The sequence below is a fragment of the Petromyzon marinus genome, chromosome 38 (assembly GCF_048934315.1).
Source record: "Petromyzon marinus isolate PM22_M1 ecotype Great Lakes invasive population chromosome 38, UKy_Petmar_22M1.pri1.0, whole genome shotgun sequence".
NCBI classification, from domain to species: Eukaryota; Metazoa; Chordata; class Hyperoartia; order Petromyzontiformes; family Petromyzontidae; genus Petromyzon; species Petromyzon marinus.
Window position 1 is genome coordinate 3,965,454 of NC_133704.1, and position 12,013 is coordinate 3,977,466.

Sequence of the window (12,013 nt, forward strand, 5' to 3'; positions counted from 1 at the left end):
TGTGCATTGCTTTGTGGTCTTTTGCCTGTTTGTAGCACTGGATTTTGAGTTCGCATTACTGGAATCTGCAAGACTATCGGAATATTCAAAGAAATGCATTACAATACAGGACAAGTTTCCTTTATTAAAATGTAAATTACACAATGCATGTTTGTATAAAATGTACAAAATTACCATAGATCACCTGCAGCTTTTTTGCACCTGTTTATGTAAGGTCACTTTAAAGCCAGTATGCGAGGGGCCAGTTCTGTAGTCTTCAGTTAACAAATGCATCGGTTTACACTTCATTGTAAAAGTGTACCTCTGCTTTACAATGAAGACACTAAATGATGCTGGAACCTGTTAGGTATCCACACTTTCCCGATCCAAGTAGTGATTTAAGCATTTACAATAATTCATACGAGCTTTGACCATACTAAACTGGGCAATGGGACAACTGAGAGGGCCTGGCACTTGGCTATCTTTAGCACAGATGTACAGTGCAACAAGCACCAGGCACGCAGATCCAGTGCATGCTCGAGCCCATCACTCTGGCCTTTCAAGCCAAAGTTAAACAAAAAATATAATTTCAGTCAAATCCGATGCACAGCTGTAGCGAAACAATTACATATTAATTTCCTTGCACATGCAATACAACTTGAAACACCAAGAGCAAAACTGACTTTACACATTCACAAGAACAATACTCTACAAAAATAAAATAAAGTTCAATTACATATTCCAGTCACAGGGGCGCGAGTTAAAGTCCACATCTAAAATGCTATTTCGTTAACTTGTTAATACAATGGATAAATCTAAAGAATGTTTAACACGACTACTGCTAATTGGGTGTTGGACACTTGCTTTGATTTTACACGCAGTTTTAGCAAAGGCTTCTTCATTGCATAAGGTTGCCTCTGCCAAATGTAATGCGAAATGCACGTCTTGACACCATAAAACACGATGTGGTATTTGGCACCAGCACAAATGGTGACAGTAAGTGAAATTGAACAAAACTACACATTTAAATTCTGATAACTTCAGAGCATCTGTGAAGACTTCACAATTTAAGACGATGGGGGTTGCCCTTGTGGTACTTTACACGTTTTCTGCAGATGCCTGAATGTATGGTGCTCTACTCAAAACAGTTAAGGCTTATTTCAGAAATGAGATTCATTTTGTTCACGAATCTTTGTAACTGCAGCACAAGAGACTTGATTCCACAGTTCGTGGTAGTCGCCAGCTGTACTGCTACTGTCTTTGGGGTGCAAGCACAGCCTCTCCAGCACTTTCCTGCAGTGCATCCCCCCCCTCCCAGTCTGAGAACAATGCATGCCCCTAGGTCAAATTACATTTGTAAACCATCAAACTTTGCTATAGGGTAAGTTACATACAGCTATCAGTTTTCTTACATTTGAATTCCTAAACTATGTACAGTCATCAAAACATTACTTGCAAATATGGCATTAAGCATTTTTTCCTCGTTCTTTTATTTAACAAAAAACTCTTAGGAAAATAATAAATACATGATTCGTCCCCAAATTGGGCTTAATTACAACATGTATGCAGCAGTGGTAATACTACCATAAGGTGCATGGATTTCAATGGTAACTTACACGGTTACATACCCAAAAGCATTGGCTCTACTGCTGCTCATTACAAAACAGTTCTGGCTAAAGTGCGTCACTCAAGCTTAAACCCTGGTTCTCCAGTTGAGCACAATCGCAGGCAAATACACGCCATCTTGGGTTTTTTAAAGCAAAACTAAGTTGAGTTTATGCTACAGTGTGGTTGATTATATTTTGAGCTTTGCCTGCAAATCCCCGGTTGGAGAAGATGGCTTGCTGGAAACACAAGTGCTACTCCAGAGGACACCAAGGTTTACTCCTTGGTAAACCTTTTGCGTTACATGTTGCCTGGGTTTATAAAATGTTTTCCCATTTACAGATAAAGAATTGTACAACTGATGTCTGCCCTGATCAACGCACCCAATTGCTCCCTCTGATAAGGCGTTACCATTGCTGTTACATTGGTCATCAGAGAGTGGGAAATGTGGCAGCTGGCAGACACCTGCTGTTCCCAAATAGATAAGACATTGTAGCCTTGGTACTGTATATACAAGGGTTCGATGTTCATTGACATTAAAATGGAAAAAAAAAACACCACCCAGCTTCAGTCCAATTGTAGGTGCCACAACAACTGGCCAATGTGAAACTAGTGGAGGCCCACACTTGTTATTCACCTTCACAGATTTATTTAGAACTGCTTTTTGTGATTAGTTTGTCCTTTCCTCGCACCTCCGATGAGCATGGTTGGCTACGTACGGTGCGAAACAAATTAAATGTATATACGAACAAATGTAAAAAAATCCAATGCAAGCCTCTACCACCTTATCGATATTAATTTTCCAAAAACGAAAGCTAAACAATGTATCATGAAACAGATGTTATGGACGGTGGTTAAAAAATGGCAAGGAGAAACGGTTCATGGGTCAGGACTCGGCTTTCTAAATGCTACAACTGCCCTTCCACTTCACTTTAGCCCATTAAAGTATTTTCTCCATTGCCACCCACACTGTTCTTTATGCCCTTTGCCGCATACACTACTCCAAGGATGGGCACTTTCAGGTCCTGAAGACGTGCACCGCCCGCACCACGTACTGCCGGCAGATAGGGCACTCACTCATGCGCTTTCCGCACTTGGTGCACGTGACCATGTGGCCGCACTCGAGCAGCACGCAGTCGATGGGTGCATCCATGCAGATTTTGCAGGTGTTCTCATCCGGTGGCCCTCCGGTCAAACCTGGAGTAAGGATGCAGCGGTTTTAACCATGGTTACATTTTCCAGGGCTTCCACAGTGCCCAAGTTTCTTGTGTTAGCATTGTTCCAGACATCTGATGAAATGGCATGCAGTCGAGACATTCTTCACAATGCAATGGAAACTGCAAACAGCAGAGTTATGTAATACTTGACAATGAGAGACTTGTGAATAAGCTTCAGACTAGTCATGAAACCAATCACCCCCCACCCCCCCAACTCATTTCTCATATTTTATTTTTCTGTCTTGTTTTTACAGTTTGCTCCATTAGCCTACGTATACCATTCCTTTGATATCTCATTTGTGAAAACAATTTCACAGGCATAATTTGATGCGTGTACCTTGCACGAATGCATTAGCAGAATTAATAGAACTATCATTACATGTCTTCTCATTAGCGTGATGAACAGGGGCACAGATTTTTTTTCAGGTTTGCAGACTACTTTAACCACCACCTTTATTTCTCCCTCTAGATCTGTTGCACACATTTACAGAAATCACTGATGACCTCGTCCAATTTGGTCCCAAGGTCAGAATTCACATGCAGACACAGAGACCAACACCACGCTGATTTACCCAAGTGTTCCTCTTAAGATTCGACATTTCAATCAGTCATGATTTGCCCAGAGGAAAAAAAAAGTCACAGCAGTTGTTTACAGCAGCAGAGTCATGCACGTAAGCCCACTCACCTAGCACTGCAGTCCCAACCTCCCCCGCTTCTGTTGCCAAGAATAAAAAAAGAAACATTTAATGTACAATTGCTGAATTATGTATGAGGCCAAAAGTGTGATCCTCAGTGTAAAGGATAAGGATTTGTTTTTGATATGGCACTTTATACAGTGGGGCATCTCAAGAATGCTTTACAGCATGCCTCCATCTCACAAATTTGAAAGGGCACCCCCACTGGCAGCTGTCACTGAGCATAAGGTCATTCAGCACCTGGCCTGCAAACTGGCATTAGTCTGCCAGTAGGGGGGCGATAATTGCTGTGTCTAATTCCAATTGAATAATTGGCAGGTAATATTCAAATATGGCAAATTATAAGTATAATATTTTATTACCACAACAATCACTGATTTATACTTAAAATAAATGGATCAATCAGTCTTAATATTAATCCATAGAGATGAGCAAACAGCCCTATTAATGTCTATCCGCTCCAATAAACATCAAGTTCTGCAGGGATCATCGTTTTTCTACTGGGGTTGTGGTATGAGTGACCACCAAAGCTATAGGTGGATGATTGGTGGATGTGGATAGATCAGATATGCAACCAAAACAGCTGTAATTGCCAGTCAAGTCCCATGATGTTTAGCGGGAAATCAATGACATCCAGTGGGTTTACGGGGGTTGTGTTTTGACTTTGGCCCACGTCACACCGCGACCCTTTTTTTGTTATCACCGACTGAAACCGCAAGTCTGTCCACGCTCTCAGGTGGTCGTAGTGAGGACGGGGGGGGGGGCGCGTGGGGGACATTACCTGTCTTGTCGAGTTGCCGGGTGTCACGGTAGAGGCGGCGCACGCGCTCCTCCAGCTCCCAGCGCTCGCAGCAGCCCTTGTAATCGACAAAGTTGCGCCGCAGCAGCGTTTTCATCTCGCGCACCGTGAGCGAGGCGGCGTCGTCCTCCATGGAGAGATCCGACAGCGAGATGCGCAGCAGGCCCACCGGCATCTGTGCCATGCCACACGCAGTGGCAGCGGGGTGGGGGGAGAGGTGGAGATCAATGTTCTTACTCCGGTTTTCCAAACGAATTCAAATAATTTGTGATGCTAACTTCACAGTGGTGCATAAGCACAAATAACAAAACACATTCATCAACGACAGTGCAGTAAAATTTTAAAAAAATAGATACAATGGACTTCTTCATAGCACATATAGAGGCGAGAGAGATTAAGTAAATAATCATTGGAGACTACACATCTTCTGCTATACATCATGGGACCCTGGGAGAAATTTAATTTCAAGAACATTTCCAGATGAACAGTTTTAATTTAGTATATGAAGACACCAATGAGTATTTAGAGTCAATTTCAAAACCACTAACAAAGGCACAAATCCCCCATATAGCCTTAACAGAATATTGAGGCAAGTGCTGTTACCAAACATCTATTAAGGCCAGAACTGCACAAGGGACTGGGTGGCCAGCACCACACCAGGCCGCCTTTGTCTCCCCAGTGCTGATGTTTACAGACCACAATGCCGAGTCAACCTCGTGGAGGCCCAGGAACAGTTCAGATATTCGTCACCGATGTTGGGCGGTGAGCAGGAATCGAACTTACAGTGTACCAACCACTACACTAACACTCCCCAACACATTCACTAATACACATACACACCTGTGTTTCTTCGTCTGCATCAATGTCTGCCACCAATGCATCTTCATCCCTCTCCGCAGGCTCCTCCTGCCCAGTGCATTTCACAGGATACATGAGGGAAATACCACTTCTCCACTGTACAAATCAGCCACACATGGCCTGGCTCAGCACGGCCCCGACTAATACGGTGAAAGGATATTTTTCCGCTACAGAAACCCAAGCTATGCCACTAATGTTACAGGCAATGAAAAAGTCAAGTTGCATGTATGTGACATGGTAAAGCTGTATCGTCATCAAAGCGTATTGACTGACGTCATATATAATGAATGCATCATTGTCTCCACCCTCAGCCGTGCTTGTGGCCCTGGGCAAGAATTGAATGTCTTGTGAGGCCAGAATATCACAGTTTGGTTTGAAAAATTGGTCAAAGTGTGATTGACAAGTGATGGCCAATCCAATCTCTTTGGTTAAACCCCCCTGTATTCATAAGCCAAGATCTACCGCTATAAAAAAATATTTCAAAGCCACCTCTCCCAGGGGAAGTGTTTATCCAATGCACCTGACTCAGTGGAATATTTTGGGCATGGAAACAAAAGCAACCTATGATTTCAGCTGCCACTGTTAATATTCCAACAGAGGAAAGCAAAATTATAGTTCAGGTTGACAATATGGTTCTATCCAGTGAATGTATCAAGCCCTTGAGCCGATTACTTGTCTTCCACATTTAAAACCTATGCTGGGACCATGCTGGGACCGTCCTGAGCCAGCCCGGTGTGGCCCCGAGCCAGATATGGATATTTTGTCAGGCCAGAGTAGCACAGCTTGGTTCCATCTCAGCATGACAAATAGCCAGTGGAAAACTACCTGTACTGAACTCGGTTCGGATGTGCAGTGGAAAATGGTTATATACGATCCTGGGGATGTAGTGGTGGGCACCTCAGGCTGCGGTTCTACGTGTATGAAGGGCTGAGTGCTGGCTGGCTCCATCTGCCGCACTGGCGAGGTGACCTGCTCATCTGTTGCCGGCACCGGTGCAACTGGCCGCCGGTGCTGTAGAACCAGCTCCACCAGCTCTTCCTTCTCTCGACACGTCTCCATGGCGATGCCGTGCAGAGAGAGGTAATCTCGGAGGTCTTTCACCTATACAGGGCCCAGGGGCACACGGCCAGAAAGTCTCTCGTCATCTGTGTCATTTGGAAAAACCAGTTAATTTACAAATGTAACGGTACCCTTTGCTGCTGTACTATGGGATTTGGTTGTTGCTTGTAAAACATAACTATCAATCAATTACGTAGTTATTTAAAGGCATTATTGTAGCAGCATCCATTAAAAACGCATATAAACATTTCCTTGATAAAATCGCGTTTGTGAACACAACAGAAAATGTATACGTTTCTAAAAGTACCAAAATTATTACTCTGTGCTCACCTACTTGACAGGTTAACAAACTCGGTGATTACATAACAAGTGTGCTGGATGGAAGTCAAACCTTTGCCCTCATGAGGTTATCCTTGCTGAAGGAGGTGGCATAGAGGAGGTTGCATGTCTGACAGAGTAGCCCGCACGCTTCCGTCTGCTGCAGGCAGTCACTGCAGAAGGAGTGCTGGCAGTCTGTGCACGCTTGCTGGACACAAAGATTTTCACTAAACCCTCGATTCAGCAGTTATAGAAGACTTGCATATGCAACGCACACAAAAAAACATCACAGATCACCCCCCATTCAGCCTTACAGGGTATTAGCATCAGAAATCGAATTGAGGGGCTGGCATGGCCAGCACCACACCCCTGGAAACCTGTTTCCCCAGTGTTGATGTTTACACACAGCAATTAATTGCTTAAGGATGAGTCAACTTCTGAGACAATTAGGATATGTTTTATATTCCATTGCCACTGTCAGCGAATGGTCAAGTGGAAACCAGGTTACGCGAGGTTCGGAATGCGGTGTGCAAACCACTGTGCCACCACTCCCCAAATACACAAATTACATGATGAGGAACGACCCTGCGTATGCCTCTTGCCAGCCCGGAGCAGTACCAGTTAACAGGTACATAATCATCATCAGTCATCATAAATTCACATGAGAATAATACCCTCCCCAAGCCATCACCATCTTCTCATGGTACTGCAATGCAAAAAATCCACCTAGCTCCTGCAAATGAGTCCATTGAATCGCTCCATATTCATGGTGGACATCCAACAGGTACATTGCACACACAAATACAAGCGCTGGCCAGTACACACCATCCAGGGACCTATCCGCTCACCGTCACCACTTCTGGCACACTATCGACAGGTGTCATGCCACGCTATTACGTCCTTTCCTTAATTTATCCGCGGCTGACCTGCATGCCTTGTTGCCGACACCTCCGGCAGCCGGGTGGCTGGGGAGTGGTGGCGGGATGCGCGGTTGGCGCAGGTGCGAAGATGGGGTTCTGGCACCCAAAGCGGCGTGACGACGAGCGGTTCATGGGGTGCGGGCGGACGTGCGCCGACGGGAAGCGAGTGTCGATGACTTCCTCCAGCAGACCGCAGCACGATGCTCCCATCTCGGCCCTCCTGTCGGACAAAGCATATTACCGCTTAGCAAATACAAAGGACGGTTGTCACAATTTGTCACATTAACACCGGTACAGCAGTGTGATTCACTCCATCGGGTTTTTTTCCCTGACCAGTAAAACGATTATATCTTTCATACTGGTTAACGTTTCCACAAAACTATACTTCCTGTTTATACCATTATACCGGTCGGTTGTATCGCATACTATCAATTTATTCATAAATCTTAAGTGAATTAAAATGACTTAATTGCAATTTCTGACCACTACAAAAACACACACAAACATAATCACTGGCTTCTGTTGCACCAGAAGCCACTATCATTGGCTTCCCCTAACAAAAATAAAAATAAATGTAGTCTCACAGCTGACAGCGACACATTGTGTGGGGGTTCCTACTGCCAGGGTAACAAGCAACAAAGTCCTGTCTTTGTACGCGTATTTGGCCTGCCACACTCCACTCCGACCTTTGGTTATGATAGACGTCTCACAGTGCCCAGGAAAAAAGCGCAACTCTGGCGTTCTCTCCAATGTGAGCTGGTGTGGATTAAGTTCTCACGTATGTGGTTTCGCATCGTCCTGATCATTCCGATTAACACCACTGTATGGTTTCCCTGGGCTCTATTACTCTATTAGCCCGCTTAGTTTGACCACAATTTCCACCACAGGAAGCGGACGGCTTGGCACGTAATTCGTGAAGCCCGAGTCTTGGTGAAGGCCAGGTTCAGGTAAAAACCACCCCCCTGTAATACTGCAGTAATGACTGGAAAATCCAAAGACATTTAACCCTGGCCTGAGGCCGGGTTGTAGTAATACCCTTGGATGTTACACAAGTGCAGTTCACCGAGTACAATCGTTTTTCACAGAAATAAACTATTAATCTGATATCTATATACACCGTCCTGTTTAACGTGCCAACTCAGAGACGGTCGTCACAGCAGGCTTAGATGTGCTGTGTCTGAGGACTTCCCCTAGCCGCTTCCCCTGTGTTTTCGGTGATGGTGAATACAACCAGAAGACAGGATGACAACACATTTTCCTGCGTGGCTGAGGATTAGTTCCACAGTCACTCGGGCTACACGGCCTGCAGCTAATGCTTTCAACCCCCCCATTCGCAGATGTAATTTGTGTGCGGCATCCTGTTCTCCTGTTGCGTCAGGTGCGGCACAGGTGAAATTAGAGAGATCTGCCACAACCAGCTCGCACCAGATCCTACCGCCAGCTGGGAGTATGTCAGGTACATAATTGGGTAGGATGTCATTCAGACTGGGGGGTAGGATGTAATTCAGACTGGGAGCTAGGTTTGAAGTAATGAAAGTACCGTAGAGTTAAACATTTTGTCAATAAGGCAGAGTAACTGAAGATGCATCAAGCACGGAGTCAGACTGGAAATAATAATACTGATAGGGAGTCGGGCAGAGTAAGAGGATTGTGTAGGTATTATTTGAAGTGGAAAGGAAGGTAGTTACCATGGATGTAAGGTGAGCAGGGAGTCAAGAGAGAGAATCGGTGATTGTGTTTGGCAGGCAGTAAGACAGACTGGGAGTCAGTCAGGAACATACTAACTGGAAAAGGTAATAAATGAAGCAGGAAGTTAATGGATCAGAGCTTTATTAAACAGACTTAAGCTGACAATAATTAAAATGGGTGAGGAGGGGGGGTTATTGAACAAGGGAGTCAGACAAGCAGGCAAATAATAATTGAACTATGGAATAAATGAAAGTCAAGAAGGCAGATAACAGAAGCAGGGAGTTATTTAAACAGCAAATACATTAATTAAAGAAGTAATCAAAATGGTTAATAATTTACGGCGGGGGAAGACTGGTAACACACTTTAAGCATGTCACTGTTGAAAGAAGACCTTCGGCAGATAACTGAATCAGGTTGACAATAAGTGAAGCAGGCAGGTTGATAGATAATTATTGAAGTTGGGCGTTCGTGACGCAGGGAGAAAGGCACGTATCATTTAAACAAGCAGTGAATACAGCAAGACGTTAGGCAATAACTGAAGGAGACAGCCAATATATTATTAAATGATGACAATGCTGGGAGTCGTTTGCTCTCTCCTAACCACGGCTTCCATGGCCTGTACAAGCTTCCTCTTACTACACCCGTAGCTACTGGGGGGGACTCCCAACAACAATCACAGCAACAGCCACAACACGATCACCACATCGAACGGATCACAATCACAGCAACAAGCACCAGCACCACTACGAAAATACCATTAACATAAACAACCACATCTCTACAATGGCAGAAACAACCCCGACAATCACTACGAACACTACTATAACAAACACAACAATAATCACAACACCAATAACAACCGCGACAGAAACAAGCAGCACAACCACAACATTCACAGCAACAACACCAAACACGACCACCATCAGCGCCACAGCAACAAGAATCACGGCAATAACCACCACCACCACAATCGCAGCAATGACCACGACGAACCACAGCAAACGCCACAAGAACAATCACAACCCCACAACCATCACAACACTCGCAACAACCATAGCGACAATCGCAACCACAAAACCAACCGTCACAACAACCACAGCAACAAACACAACCCCACAATCATAACCATCGCAACAGCCACAGCAACAATCACAACACAACCATCAAAACACTCACAACCACAGCAGCAATCACAACCCCAGAACCACAACCATCACAAAACCCGCAACAGCCACACAACCATAAAAACAGTCGCAACACCCACAGCAACAATCACAACCCCACAACAATCGCAACCACAACACTCGCAACCACTACGACAATCACAACTCCACAACCATCACAACACTCGCAACAACCACAGCAACAATCACAACTTCTGAACCACAACAATCGCAACCACTAATACAATCACAACCCCACAATCACAACACTCGCAACAACAACAACCACACAACCATCAAAACACTCGCAACACCCACAGCAACAATCACAACCCCACAACCACAACAATCGCAACAACAACACTCGCAACCACTACGACAATCACAACTCCACAACCATCGCAACAACCACAGCAACAATCACAACTTCTCAACCACAACAATCGCAACCACTAAGACAATCACAACCACAACAATCACAACACTCGCAACAACCACAGCAACAATCACAACCACCACGACAATCACAATCACAACAATCGCAACCACTACGACAATCACAACCCTCGCAACAACCACAGCAACAATCACAACCACAACAATCACAACCACCACGACAATCACAACCACCACAACAATCACAACCACCACGACAATCACAACCACCACGACAATTACAACCACCACGACAATTACAACCACCACGACCATCACAATAACCACGACAATCACAACCACCACGACAATCACAACCACAGCAACAATCACAACCACCACGACAATCACAATCACAACAATCACAACCACCACGACAATCACAACCACCACAACAATCATAACCACCACGACAATCACAACCACGACAATCACAACCACGACAATCACAATAACCACGACAATCACAACCACCACAACAATCATAACCACAATAACCACGACAATCACGACCACCACAACAATCACAAGAACCACAATAACCACGAGAATCACAACCACCACAACAATCATAACCACCACAATAACCACGACAATCACGACCACCACGACAATCACAACAATCACAATAACCACCACCTTTAACCGCTACCGCGTTCGTGTTTAGATTCTCGCCGCGTCAACTTCCTCGTCTGCAGGCCCGGGGCCTCGGCTAGGCCGCTTCGTCTCTACGGCTCCTTCACCACCACCACCACCAACCACCACCGTCGCCAAACGCCGTCATTCGTCGTGGTTGCTCTTGATTATTGTGTTGCCGCTGGTGGTGCTGGTGGTGGTGGTGCAGGGTTTGGCGGGTGCCCACACTGCCTCTCACCTGGAGCCGCGGAGCGAGAGGCGTTCGAGGACAGAGACGGAGGAGAGGCGGCGGTGGCGGTGGCCTCCAGCAGGAAAACCCCGCGGCGTGACGTCACGCGGGGCGTGAGGTTTGGGGGGGGGGTGCGGGGGGGTTGCGGGGGGGGATGACAATGGAATGAGATCGAGTCGGAGTGATGGTGACAATGGGATGAGTTCGAGTCGGGGTGATGGTGACAATGGGATGAGTTCGAGTCGGGGTGATGGTGACAATGGGATGAGTTCGAGTCGGGGTGATGGTGACAATGGGATGAGTTCGAGTCGGGGTGATGGTGACAATGGAATGAGTTCGAGTCGGGGTGGTGGTGACAATGGAATGAGTTCGAGTCGGGGTGATGGTGACAATGGGATGAGTTCGAGTCGG

General features: G+C 45.6%; 1 protein-coding gene across 3 annotated transcripts; it reads right to left on the reverse strand.

The window, feature by feature from the left end:
• Positions 1-104: 104 nt before the first annotated feature.
• LOC116950078 (E3 ubiquitin-protein ligase rififylin-like) lies at positions 105-11,730 on the reverse strand. Of its 3 annotated transcripts, none has more exons than XM_032967512.2 (8): positions 11,612-11,730; positions 7,457-7,670; positions 6,604-6,738; positions 6,123-6,254; positions 5,136-5,201; positions 4,278-4,470; positions 3,487-3,516; positions 105-2,781 (listed from the first exon to the last, which is right to left on the reverse strand). In XM_032967512.2, the coding sequence occupies exons 2-8, from the start codon at positions 7,658-7,660 to the stop codon at positions 2,603-2,605; spliced, it is 939 nt and encodes a 312-aa protein (XP_032823403.1). In that variant the 5' UTR covers positions 7,661-7,670; positions 11,612-11,730; the 3' UTR covers positions 105-2,602. The 3 variants fall into 3 exon arrangements, with proteins under 3 accessions (XP_032823403.1, XP_032823401.2, XP_032823402.2); XM_032967510.2 differs by having other exon boundaries at positions 6,051-6,254; XM_032967511.2 differs by lacking the exon at positions 3,487-3,516 and having other exon boundaries at positions 6,051-6,254.
• Positions 11,731-12,013: the final 283 nt, after the last annotated feature.

What these genes read in the sequence shown, in the direction of transcription:
- LOC116950078 (XM_032967510.2), bottom strand. Translation starts at nt 7,660, where the DNA reads ATGGGAGCATCGTGCTGCGGTCTGCTGGAGGAAGTCATCGACACTCGC. An exon ending in ATAACCTCATGAGGGCAAAG is followed by an intron (nt 6,255 to 6,603) that starts GTTTGACTTCCA and finishes GGCCCTGTATAG; the next exon opens with GTGAAAGACCTCCGAGATTA. An exon ending in ATGCAGACGAAGAAACACAG is followed by an intron (nt 4,471 to 5,135) that starts GTGTGTATGTGT and finishes GGCATGGCACAG; the next exon opens with ATGCCGGTGGGCCTGCTGCG.